Source organism: Haliotis asinina, chromosome 15 (genome assembly GCF_037392515.1).
Source record: "Haliotis asinina isolate JCU_RB_2024 chromosome 15, JCU_Hal_asi_v2, whole genome shotgun sequence".
Taxonomy (NCBI): Eukaryota; Metazoa; Mollusca; class Gastropoda; order Lepetellida; family Haliotidae; genus Haliotis; species Haliotis asinina.
In genome coordinates, this window is record NC_090294.1 from 30,433,060 (window position 1) to 30,446,852 (window position 13,793).

The following is a 13,793-nucleotide window of genomic DNA, read 5'->3' on the forward strand; positions in this document are numbered from 1 at the left end:
CACTGCAGGATAGAAGTCTTTGCTTGAGGCTGGAGGAGAGAGATAAGGTCCATGAGATAAGATGGACAATGTTTGTTTATAGAACACACTGGTAAACAGTAGACTGTTAATGATTGAAATACAGAGGTCAACCCAGAAACTAGTTTGTCCAGAAATGAATTAAGAAATCTGTGTATACCCAGTAATGACATCTGAGTCAATGTACAATCTTGACATCTGAACATTGATCACTGCGTAGTTTCACATTGTGGTACATCCCTGTACATGACACATTGCCCATCTAAACATTGATCACTGTGCAGTTTCACGTTGTGGTACATCCCTGTTCCTGACACACTGCCCATGTAAGCATTGATCACTGTTTGCATCTGTGTCTCAGGGTTTATTCACCAACATGGTCACTGTGATACATTTGGTGAGTATCATTATTATCATTCATAGGTCAGTCATAGGTCAATGTGTCAATCATAGTTCAGTTCTGTGTCAGTCCTAGGTGTGAATTCCTGCTTGCATCCTTTGGCTAGTTACATTTTATGGATTTTTTGAAAGTTTGTATTTATTGCACTTAATATTACCTAATAAGGCCAATCCAATTTTATTTCTTGTAAACAAACCTGCCGGTTGTATTTTTTCAGGAATAAGATTGGATTTTTTTGCCCCATATACATTTCATAAATTGCCAAAAGTAGAATAATTTTAGTTTTTATAACAAATATTACTTTGACAGGTAATTTCTTTTTTAACTCCCCCCTGCCTTTAGGTTTTCTGAGGACAGAAATCTGTGAACAAGAAATGAAATTGGTTTGACCTGACCAATAAATATTGTGGTATTCTATATACACTGATAACGTTTAACTCAAAAGCTAAAAACGTAACACATTTAACATGGGAAAGACTAAGATTATCTTGCGTTCAGCTTCTATTTACTATTCCATATCGTCATTAAAATGTACAAGAAATATTTTCATTAGGGTGTCTTGCATCATAAAGTAGACCCGTCACCATCATGGCATTGGGACTAGTTTGTTTTCACTAAAATCAGCATTTAATAGTTCATAAGATAAATATGTCAAAACCTATGTAATATATTTACTCAGCAAGAGTCACAGACATAAGGTCTGCACAGCCTGCCTGTGTGGGCTAAAACACAAGTGGGGAGGCCTAGTGGTTAAGGCATTTGCTCATCATGCCAAAGACCCAGGTTCAATTCCCCTCATTGGTACAATGTGTGAAGCCCATTTCCAGTGTTTTCCACCATGATAAAAGTGACTCTCACTACAACCCAAGATCTGTCCCGAGTGTGAGTGCTTGTTGGCAATCCTGTATCAGTCCTGTGCTTCTTGTGATCACCAAAGTAATCAACATCTAAAATCTGAAGCACTGTCCTCTTTTTAAGTCCTTTTAATGTAACCAGAGACCATGTATATGGTCTCTGATGTAACACAACATGACGTAACTGACACTAGGTTACAAACCAACTCACTTTATGATGTTGCAAAGATAATGTTTTCACTCATAAACATACACTTGTTCCAATAGTATATTTGGATGATCATGATTCTTACCTTTTATGTAAGTTCCCTTAAATATTTTTCTGATGTCCATTTAGGCAGATACACCAGTAATAGTCTGTACTCCCTGAACAGTTGAAATATGAGTCAAACTGTCACACCAGCAGGTAATCATTTAGTCTCTGGGAAGTTAACTGTGACCATGAACATTTTCAATTTCATGACCTGTTTCTTTGAGCAGGAAGACTACATCTCCTGTCTTCAATAATTATGTGTGCAATAGAGATCCCACGTTTCTGGCGCGACTGACCTTTCTCAAATTTTGTGGAGGGACATGATTCAGTATGGCTTAACTTTGACTTGCTGCTGTTCTTCTGTTCATGGGGAAGATTTCGGGATGCCTGGCTGTTGTGTATACAATGTTTATGGCTTAATGGTCTCTGGCTGTTGTGTCCATGATGTGGGGCAAGACTTAGGGATCCCTGGCTGTTGTGTATACAATGTGTATGGCTTAATGGTCTCTGGCTGTTGTGTCCATGATGTGGGGCAAGACAGGGATCTCTGGCTGCTGTGCCCATAGATTTGGGAATCTCTGCATGTTATGTACTCAATGTGTATGACTTAATGGTCTCTGGCTGTTTCAGGAGGAAGCAAAGTTCCGGCCCCACGTAAAACCTCCTACATACCACCTTGTAAGTACAATGGTTTAATTATTACACATTAGTTTTCCTAATTTGACATGAGCTTGTTAGTTGGTCATTTTTATTTCATGTTCAATTCAGGATGCATGTTTAGACAGAAAAATGGCAAAACAATAACCTTATATAATCCTGGATTTATTTAATATTTGATGGTATTTATCAACCATAAATGGCAATGGACTGCACAGATCTATATATTGACATAATATCATGTCTGTTATTACTAGAACATCACTGAAAGGGGCTTTTATTCAAACTTACTCACTCTAGTTATATAATTTGTCATTTGCGAATCATTATACTAATACCATTGTGTATTTTTCTCAGCGGAAGGGTCAAGTCGTCCATTGCCTAATGTTCCCAGCCCAACAGAGAAGCCTGAAAGAAAAGGTATGTCTCCTTGCAGAAAAAAATAATTTTGTAGCAAACTGACTCAACAATCCTTCTTGGAGTGACTAGGCATAGACCAGTAGAACCTTGTATGATTAATGAACTCCATAGTAGGTCAGGCTGTCGTGATATTGGTTGCATTCACTGTATGTTTAATCATTGAAAAAAGAGAAGGGCAATATCAAGTGAAATCATTCAAATTAAGATGAGGCTCCTTGTGATGTAGCCATATTGGCCTTGAATTGAAACTGCCTTTAAAAAGGGGTTTCAAATAGTATGATGAAGCTGAACACATTGGGGGCATTTCCCAAGGGAAGAGGACTAGCTCTGCACAAGTTATCTGTGCCATGCACATCTGATGCCTACACTACCCATCTTGCAAGTAACACAGGGTTCACACCGAGAAACAGTCCCATTCTTCACAGCGATACTTCTTAGCCTAATGGATAAAACCGCCAAGTTAATAAGCGAAGGGAGCAGGTTTGAAACTGGGTGTCGGCACAACGTGTTGGAAATTGTCAAGAATGTCATATTTTACTATCATATTCAGTGATAGTATGACAAAGTCATATCAATCTTCAAAACACATAATGATTCAAAGTTTCAGGGCAAAGGGGCGTTATTAAGATAATGCCCGGGTCAGAGGTACATTATGAAGATAACGCCTGGAGCAGGGGGACATTATTAGATAATTGCTGGAGAGAGCAAGATTGTATCAGATTTTAGGGATATTACAATAAAAAGTGTCCCCTAAGAACAATAGAGTGACGTCTTTGTCAGTTTTTAAGTTATGATATTGTGTAATCATGCATTTAAATGCTTCATGAACACACTCAGTTATGCATGGTACCGTGACTCCCTGGGGGAACACAGACAGGCCACTCACAGGAAAGTCCCTGGGGTTGAGCTGGAAACCTGCTCATCTCTTTCATGTATACTTGGTTGTCATGACTCGTGGAACCAACTAAAGAAGTTCGAAATAAACTATGTCTTCGTCTTCATCAATGTATTCATTTGTCTTTGTCAACATACTCTTCATCTAATACAGAACTAATTCCTCAGTAGACACACCAACCATAAGAATGCTCTGACAGAATCATGACCAGTTTCACTTTGTTTGATTGAAAATCTGCCCTTAAGACATTGTCTGAAAGCTTTTACTTTGAAACTAACTTGCTGCAACAGCATGAGCAAATTGGTGGAGGCTCGATGTTGGTCCACTTGACTCTCCTGAAACAATTTGCTGTGTACATGGATTATTTAGGCTGTCACACTTACTTCCAGAAATTTATTTGTATAGACAAAGTGCCACAATTTCATATTCCCACGAATGTTACATACCAATGTCAGTAAATGGACATGGTGTTGTAACATGATTAGCTGTAAATGATGCTTGTCCATTTCAGCAAGATCCAAAAATGGCGTACCTCCATCACCAAAACAGGTAAGTTGCCACAGACTGACTCAAACCATTTGTTGATTTGTTATCAGAAATGAGATATCAAACCTGGGGGAAATAGTTGTACATAGAAGAACCTATGGCATTACATGGCATGGTACTGAGTGTTAATGTTGTATATGCAATATTCAAAATGCCACTTCCATTTCTAAGCTGACTATACCCATGAAGATTCACAAGATATAGCTGTTGTCAGCAGCATGGTTCAACTCCCTAACCTCATGATATCACTGCTAAACAAGGATAAGTTGAACCAGTGCAGAGAATGTGTTTACAAGAAGTAGCCAGTACACAGCAATTTGATGGAGGCTAGTGCACATGCAGTGTATGGCGATGAAATTGATTTTGTGTGCACACGCCTTGCGCATGGGACTCTCACATAGTCAGTGTAGTAATGGCAACTGCCAGTGGGCCACACTGATGCTAATACAGGTCAATTGTCAGGGCAGTGCTCAACTTATCCTTGTTTGCCAGGGGGATATTTCTGTTGTTCGTGTTGTTATGGCTAGCTGTTTATGGCAGGATGAGTTGGAACAGTTTGACTGGTACCACAAGAACATCGAGAGGTCGGCAGCCGAGTCCAGACTTATGGAAGCGGGAGAGGTAAGTGGCAGTCATCAGTGTGAACTTCATGACCTACGAAGATATTTTGATGTCTTGACAGTGCTTGAAAAACCCGCCTGTCCAACAGCCTGGGACAGATCATTTTTAACATGGACTGCCAGATTCTCAAATCCACCTCCCTTACAGTCGGGTTATAATTTAAACATGTATATGAGGAAATTCATCATATTTCAGGATGATAAATCATTATTAGTCCAGTCATAAACATAGATTAAATAAATACATTAGTTTTCTTTGTGGGCAGGTACGTTTTGGTCAGAACTGGCAAGTTTTACATCTACCCAGCCTTGTGGTCTGGCTGAAATTTTTGGTCTTTTGTCTTGATGATTTTGTAATCAAAACTGTTAGACAAACATATGTTTCAAATATTTTGGGATATATATCACATTTTTAAAAACTAGCACACAAAAAGTACTTCAAAAGCTCAGATATCACATATGCTTTCTGGATTAGTAGGAAACATGACCCCTTGTATCTTGTAATGACAACTATTGATATTCCTGTCAACAAGAACAGTCTGGGGGTTCACTGTTTGTTTGTCATGGAAAAGAAGCACCTTTTCTTTATTTACCTGATTTGCACAAATTGAAATCTCAGTATAAAGTGCTCCAAGATGTCTATGAAGAAATTGGCTGAACACCTGGTAATACAAGTCATGATTTATGTAGGAAGTATCCATATACATATGGTTGTGTGAAAATTGTAAATTTATGTATTTGCATGATGCAGATAAGGTTTCTGCAAGATCCCGAGAACTGTGAAGCTTGTTGAAAGAGTTATCTAAAGGGAATTATATTGTTTGTTGCACTCTCAGCTATGCTATGACTGCTGTCTGTAAGTGTGGATATCCACTGTAAGTCGAGGAGCATCGCAAAACAGGCAATCAACTCCAGTGATAATCATGGCATGCTGAAGAATTTCTAATACGGATGTTGGGGCGAGCTGGCTGATGTGCCACTCTAATGATCCAGTGAGCTTGAGGTGACGGGATCGAGCTCACCTCTGACCAGGTGTAAAAACCTTGTAGTCAACTTTGATGGGAATCTGTTGGTATAGGACCAGATGATGGGCACATGAATACTAGCAAACACCTAGTTGTGGGTACAGCAGGTACGACATGTTGAGCGACATGTTTATGGGTCCAAAAATTTGGGAGGGTAATCAGCCTTTATTGTAAACCACAAGTCACTGTGTTCTTTAATATGGTTGAAAAACATTATCATGATGTTATTTGATTCCCTGAAATTGCAAGACTATTCACTGCATATTAATATATACAATAAGTACCCTTTGTGCTGGTGGATTACACTTTATTGCTGTACCCATACTCAATGTCAATGAGTGCAGACAGAAAAATGTGTGGACCTTTTGGTTTACTTGGTGTTTATATTGTCAATAAATATCTTGTGTACCATTGGTTCCAAATGAATTCCCATGCTTCTCAATAACACACAGAAGTTGGCCAACACATGATTATCTCCTAATTCATTGTATAGGACATTGCATAGAATGTTGCCCAGAAGCCATGACTGAAATACTTACAGGCCACTGTTTTGTAGATGCCATTAAACAACACAGAGTTTTATGTGTATCATTCCTATTATAATGTCAATCGATGTAGAAGATTATGAGCTATATCTAAGCAGGTAAGTTTATGGAGTTAAGGTAAATATGAGTGGTGTGTTGTTCCCCCAACTCACAAACATGATGAAGAGAACCAGAAAACATTATAAACCAGATATGTGTGTCATTTAGTGGTGATATACAGAAATCTGTGCATGCTTGTTATGAACAGGACATTTCCACAGATTACATGCAGTATGGTGACTAGCTGTGACACATGTCAGGCAACTCTTACCAGTATCAGGGCCAATATGTCAAGATACATATTGTGATGTTCCAGGATGGGATGTACCTGATCCGGAAGAGCAAGCGTGGTGGCACTGAACAGCAGTACACATTAACGATCTACAAGCAGGGGCGTGTCTACAACCTACCCATCAGGAAGAGAAACTCAGATGGCAAGTTTGCACTCGGAGCACCCAAACCAAATGAACTCGTAAGTATTTGGCAAGCGACATCTGTGGTGGATGGAGATATCAGAGATTTATACTTCATTGCTGGTCTCATATCCCTCCTCATTGGTGGGTGGAGATATAATGCTGAAGTCTGTTATCTCTCCTCAGTGATGGAAGGAGATATCAGAGATTTATACTTCATTGCTGGTCTTGTATCCCTCCTCATTGTTGGGTGGAGATATAATGCTGAAGTCTGTTATCTCTCCTCAGTGATGGAAGGAGATATCAGAGATTTATACTTCATTGCTGGTCTCGTATCCGTCCTCATTGGTGGGTGGAGATATAATGCTGAAGTCTGTTATCTCTCCTCAGTGATGGAAGGAGATATCAGAGATTTATACGTCATACTGAAGTCTTATCCCTCCTCAGTGGTGGGTGGAGATATCACAGATCCATACCTCATGCTGAAGTCCTCCTTTTGTTACACACACCCCAGTCAGTAGTGGGTTTAGATTCATACTGTTATGCCAATAATTCCTTTCTGTGTGTGTATTTCAGGATTTTGACACGGTGTCTGGCTTGGTGGACTACTTCAAGAAGCAGCTGATCAAACTCAACCCTAATGCAAAGAATGCAGCAGGCAGCACAAGGCTGGTCATTCCTCTCAGCAAGTAGCCACCCCACTCATCTGGGAGAACCATACGATTGTAAGTCAACACCATACCAAACAGGTCTGAGACCTCTTGCGTCATGTAAGGGAAGATAACTCCCAAAATCAAATTCAGTAATGAATAAGGATGTTACTTATTTAGAATAAGTTCAGTGCATCATTGACTGAAACTGATTTTAATTTCACACGCATCATAAATGACCAGTTGGAGGAACCTGGTGTCACAGTCTGTTAACAGTTTGGACAGTTAGACATCACAATCTGAATGGATTAAACTACTTAAAGTCAGGCCAACATTCAAATAACCCAAGCGACTAAACTTTTTGAACAACATATTTTGATAACTATCTTAAGACTTATTCAAAACCATATGTTTTTGTTACTTAAGAGATATGAGTTTCCCATTCAAATCATTTCAGCATTGATTTTTTGACAGTTTAAAAAAACTGATATTGATTGTTAAATGAAGTGGATTATGGCGTTAGTTTGATTATTTCATGTTCAATAGTTTGCTTTCTCATATGATTGTCATCACTTTGTTGAATTTCTAGTTTTCAAATCACATGTGTTAACCAACATGTACAGCTGTCTTAATGTTGTTAAATGCTGATGTGCAAATTTCACCTTGTTACAAAGCGCAGCATTTTCAAAGAAATTCACATTTGATATTGGTTAGATGAAATATGCTTTAATCAATGTTGATTTTGACAATGGCTTGTGATGTTTCTGCTTTCTGTGGTCAACCTCATTGTTACTCCAGTCATAAGTTTTTCAGACTCTGGGTTTTGTGTATTCATAACCACGTCTTGTGATATGTGATGCAATGCATCACCTGAACTGGTTTCTGTTTTGGACTGTTTGCCAGTGCTCAGTTGACCAATGTTGGTGCTAGTCAAATATGTCAATGATATTAGGTTTGTGGTTTGTCAAAACCACACCATGCGTTTTATGGAAAGATTTTGTGTGAGTTGTCAATTCATTACAGACGTTATAATTTATAAGCAGCATTCTTGTGTGAAATTCTACAGTTGAAAAACTACATGGAACAGAGACAGGTAGCTCTCACTATAACTCTGCATCTGGGTCAGTTTTATCCAGAGTGCTAGTAGCCAGTGTGTAAAGAATGGCATTAAGACAAACATTTTGAGAATAACTAGCCAGGTTATTAAATGCATGTGTAAACTATTGAAGAACTCTATTGTTAACTGTGAGAACACTCTATGAGTCAGCCTTGTGTGTCGCTTATAAAACGTCATCTGACTCCTTTGTGACACAAGTTTGGAAATCCATGTTCCTGGGCAAGTGTACAATTCATACAAGATCAGTTAAGCATATTCATAAATTTCTTGTATGTTCATTTCTTTGAACAAAAAGTTGCAAACCATGTGTGCTTTAAGAAATGTCAGTATACATTTCGAGGTAAACATCAGTAGGCCATGACTGATTCAATGATCAATGAATTTCAAACAGATACTGTGCTTAATGAGTCAGCATCCATGTGTATATATTTCGTAGTCCTCAGTTCAAGTTTGATATTGAGACACTGGGGTAGCCTAGTGCTTAAAGTGTTTGCTGTTATCAAAACCCAGGTTAGATTCCCAACATGGGCACAATGTGTGAAGCCAATTTCTGGTGACTCCTGCTGTTGTATTGCTGGAATATTGCTAAAAGCAGCGTAAAGCTCTCTCTATTTTGATATGGTAGTCTGTGTTTATTTTCAGGTCTTCCCAATTGTGTGTGGCAGTTCCTTGAGACTTCCTGTGATGGTATAGCTGAGCCACTCTAAACCTTGGCAGTAGCTGCTTGGCCCACTTCATGTGCAGTCCAATTCCAAGTTCTCAGATATTGCTAGAAAATATCACTGTCAGTGTTTGCTAACAGTTCAGGATGACAATTTTTATGTTTAATTTTGTATTACAAATACACATGTATTTGATATTTGGAAATAGATTCCAAAATATACCAATTATTTTAAACCAGTGTTAAAACATAAGGTAAAAGCAAATGTGATAGCTGAAATAAATTTTATGATACTTGATAGTGTAAAATGATGTTGGGCATGTGATCTGAACCATTACGCTGCTACCATATTGGTCTATCAGCAGTATATTGTCAGATATATTCATTGCTGTAACAGTCACAGATGTACTGACTACCCCTAACACGTGGATTGAGTGTAACAAATCAGGTTCCATATGAGAATGGGACATGCAGTAGCCTAGTGGTAAGCTCTTGCTCCCCACACTCAAGGCCTAGGTTTGATTCCCTATGATTACTGGCCCCATTTGTGATACTGCTGTAATATTGCTGAATGTGCTGAAACTTCATTAGAACTCTTATATAAGCTGCAGTTTATTCTGCCGTACAGACCCTGAAGCAAATATATCCAAGAAAGTCCATGCAAGTCTAGATATGGCAAGCCTAGATTTCCTTAGCTTCTGAAAATGAAGAGTCTCAGGGCTTCATTTCATTATATAATTTTTTTTACTGTGAACTTTTTTTCAGTAAAATATGTTCATTTCAGTGACTAGTTGTTAGTCTAGCTGCAGTTAAAATCTCAATGTAATAAAACTCCAGGTCAGAAGCAATGATATTAGCCAGTTCAAACAATGATACAACAAATGCATTTGTGTAGTATCAACAGTTATGTTAGAATTTGTTTTGTTTTTGAAATTTAAATCTGAATTCAAGTCTGTTTTAATATGGTGGGGTTCATTTTTCGCAGTACAGTGATGAAAACATATAGAGAAATATTCCTTTGCTGAATGTCCAAGAATAGTTTGTACATAAACTTTGTAACACTGAAATTAAGAGTGAGTATTGCCATTTGGTTATAGTTTTCAGAAGGTTTTTCAATTTAGCACCAACCAAAGACTTGTATTTGGTACAAACTGATGTTAATTATACTTGTTTTTTACTGTATGTCTTCACAGTATGGATTAGGTGTCTCATGGGTCAATGTACTGGGTTAGTGGCACAGCCTAAAGATGATGTTATTTCGGTCAGTAGCATGCCATGGCTTCTAATCCCACAATATTCTTGCTCAAATTGTTCGAGTTGACTGTGCCCTGAACAACTTATCACTACCACCCATCCAGACTGGCCAAAGACTCTGGACATACACTATTTTGTCAGATTTCAAATCTGTAAAACTTTCATTTGAGATAGGTGTAATATTCAGACTGATTTGTGGAAAGAAAGCATTTTTTGTTGTTGATGGTTTTAAGGAATTTATGAAGTACTGAAAAGGAAAACTGTTTGAAATATTTCTTAAGAATTATTGATACTGACATGAGCAATACAATCAGCATTGTAACCTGAGGAAAACATCAATCCCTGACTTTTTCATGCTTTTCTAAAGTACAATGGTTGATAGCTAGTGTTAGTGTCTAATTATTGGGTGTGTTGATAATTCAGCCTGGCAGAGGGTATGGCTGAAAATGAAAACAGTAGTGGTTCCTCCACAAAACTAACACTCCGCCATGAAATAATTACATGTCTTCACATATTAAGACAATGAACAGTCAAATCCCAGGGAGCATTCATTGTTCAGTCTTAACCCATACTGAGCTGACCACTATGCTGTTGTTTCAACTGTCCCCATCGGACAACCAGCTATTGTCCACTTAAAAACAATGTCGGTATTATGTAAACATGTAGCTATTTTAGCTTTCGAAGTTCAGTATCCACAAGTGTGTTTATCCGTGACTGCCAGAATGTATAGGTAATCCAGAACACCCATTGCATATGAAAGTCTTAACATACACCTCCGAATGGTAGAAAGAACATCGCTTGAGCATTTAAACAGAAAAGGAGTACAAATATTATTTATTTGCTGTCATAAATTGTTTTTTAAAAGGCATAATAATATGAAAAGATCACGGAGGATGTAATAGTTGTATGCATGATATGGCACTAGTTCTTACTATGAGAACAGACACTGTTCACTAGTTGTATATGTTGTTTGTAGAATATTGCCACTGTTCCTTTATAGAATGCTATGTAATAAATATCTTATCTGAACAGGAAATGTGTTCATATTAGAGGTGTCATTCAATGAAAGTTGACAACATATATCTTGAGCATGTTGATATGTAATAAAATTTGTTATTCTGTATATGTAAAGATAAAGATTTTTTGATGTCTGCATGAAAAATGTATGTCATCTTTAATTGTCTAAGACAATGACATTGTGAGTCTTTACACACAAAACAGTTGTCATAATGTGTCTGATGAACATGAAGGATAAAATGTAATGCACACCTAATATAAGGGGTACATAAAGACCTCCCTGTCACTGATTTGTATATATTAACAAGATTCCATCCTTGAGAAACATTACCTTGAAATGGGAGAAAAGACTTGAAGTTTGTTACTGTTGAATGTATGACAATGTATTGTTAATAAAGTAGCATGCCAGATTAACAAAGGGATCATGAGGCTTTAATATTATTTTCAGACATCATTTAAGTTGCTGTTGGAGCTATGGATGATATATCACTGCATGTTTGAACCAGATTTTTATGTTACACCAGTTACAACTTTCTCTGGGACTACCATTATTAAGTTACATACTAATTATCAATGCTCAGTGAATTATTACACCGCTTGCTTAGGAGCACCTTTTTTGTTTTTCAGTCGTTATTGAGCAACCAAATATTAAGCTGTTGTAGAGTAACAGTCTAGTGTGATGCACACTAACAGTCATTGTGACAGAGTTGACTCGGTCTCCATGAAGTCTTCATTTGTTAGTCATTACTGGCTTTTGTTAGAAACTGTTCATACTCTTCAACATTGATTGGAATACTGATTCACATGTGTAACATTGCTGTGAACAGGTTCTGTAATATGCCAGTGTATCTGCTTTATGTACCAGGAAACCCTGGTATGATAGACCTCAGATCTTTACTGTGACATTAAAGGCCTAATGCAACACCTTTTTGACAATATTTTGGCCTATATTATATATTTTGAGGCAGTATCACATACTTTAGCTTCCTATTGATGCAATAAAACAATCTGTCATATCGTTATGACTTGCCTAAAATCAATAATTGAAACTTTGAGTTTCCAAACACAGACCACTTGCCATATATGTAATGTAAACAGTTGCTCTGTACATGGAAAACTGTCCCATGTGACAGGTGTTTGCTGAACTGGTTTCAATCATAAGTTGTTTGTAGGATATTCATAAAGACCACTCCAACGGACATAACTCTATGGGGTTCAGTTGAAATGTTTGGCCAGCAGGTGTGAGAGTCAAGCTAATGCAACGTTGCATTAATTCATTCAAACTTTTGTTGTAATCTAAGAACTGTTATGTTAATAAAACAAAAACAAACAAAAAATAAATTTACATTACATAAACAATAAATTTTATGGTAGCTTCCCCGAGAGTTGATTGTAATACTGCGAGAAATGTTTTATTTATTTATTTTCAAAGATGTGTGATGTGATACTGTGCCTTTAAGAAAGTTGAAGACAATCACTTATTAACGTGTGTTCTTCATGTTTATTGAACTTGAAGCTGAATGTTATATTTACTTAAGGACTTGAAATATTTGTGTCATTTTGTCTGTCTGAATACTTCCCAAATATTCAGATCAGTTCCTGACTAGTGTTGGTTTATAATCATAGATGTATCTTCATTGTGCCATATCTAACACAAAACATAACAAACTGAAGACTTCAGGAGAAACGGTAGTGCTTCACCACTGATATCACCTTGTTGTATTGTAGTGTTGCTGCATAGATATTTACAATGTACAAAATTTACCAATGGCATGCATGCATTGATGCATAATGCTTGAATAGTTTTTTTATGTTACATATTGGTATTTCAAAGTGTTTTTTGTATACAAATTTTATTAAACATATGATCAAACAACTGGTGTCCTAGTCTTTCTCAGAACCATTGGAATAGTCATGAAATTGGAATGCATTTTCACAAACGAGACGTTGATTTATCCACCTTGACTTTTCATACCATTATGATTGTTTTAGTTGAAATCAACAGTTAATTATTACATCATGCAACCTATTCAGAAGCTTGTGCATTTTCTTTGGAAATTTTCCAGTTCCAGTTTCAATAATTTGAACTTGGGTTCTAAAGTATGGAAGGGCATAGTAGGGCAAAGGTGGAAAATGTATTTTGGTGTCACTACCTCCTACATTGGACTTATGATCTTCTTACATATCCCTCGTCTCATTTTCCTGGGAATGTTACTCTCAGTGGGAACAAATGTTCTAACTTCACAGCTTATGTATTTGAAGGAAGAATGTGAAATGTTGTCAAAAAGGAACACTGGCAGGGGTTGATGAAACCATGTATTCATGTTAATGCTTCAGCAGTTTTAAATCTTATCTGGGATCTCACACTGACAAATCATACAGCCTGTTCAACCCAACAGCCTGGGCATA

The 13,793-nt window shown here is 37.3% G+C and overlaps 1 protein-coding gene across 4 annotated transcripts in view; it reads left to right on the forward strand.

The window, feature by feature from the left end:
* LOC137264882 (SH2 domain-containing protein 6-like) overlaps nt 1–13,257 on the forward strand; it is a 53,409-nt gene extending 40,152 nt beyond the window's left edge. For all 4 annotated transcript variants that reach the window (XM_067800231.1, XM_067800232.1, XM_067800233.1 and 1 more), the window contains 7 exons: nt 2,156–2,203; nt 2,540–2,602; nt 4,009–4,046; nt 4,584–4,664; nt 6,589–6,744; nt 7,262–7,410; nt 9,095–13,257. In XM_067800231.1, coding sequence (XP_067656332.1) covers nt 2,156–2,203; nt 2,540–2,602; nt 4,009–4,046; nt 4,584–4,664; nt 6,589–6,744; nt 7,262–7,378 — 503 coding nt within the window. In that variant the 3' untranslated portion in view covers nt 7,379–7,410; nt 9,095–13,257. The remainder of the gene's footprint in view (nt 1–2,155; nt 2,204–2,539; nt 2,603–4,008; nt 4,047–4,583; nt 4,665–6,588; nt 6,745–7,261; nt 7,411–9,094) is intronic.
* Nucleotides 13,258–13,793: the final 536 nt, after the last annotated feature.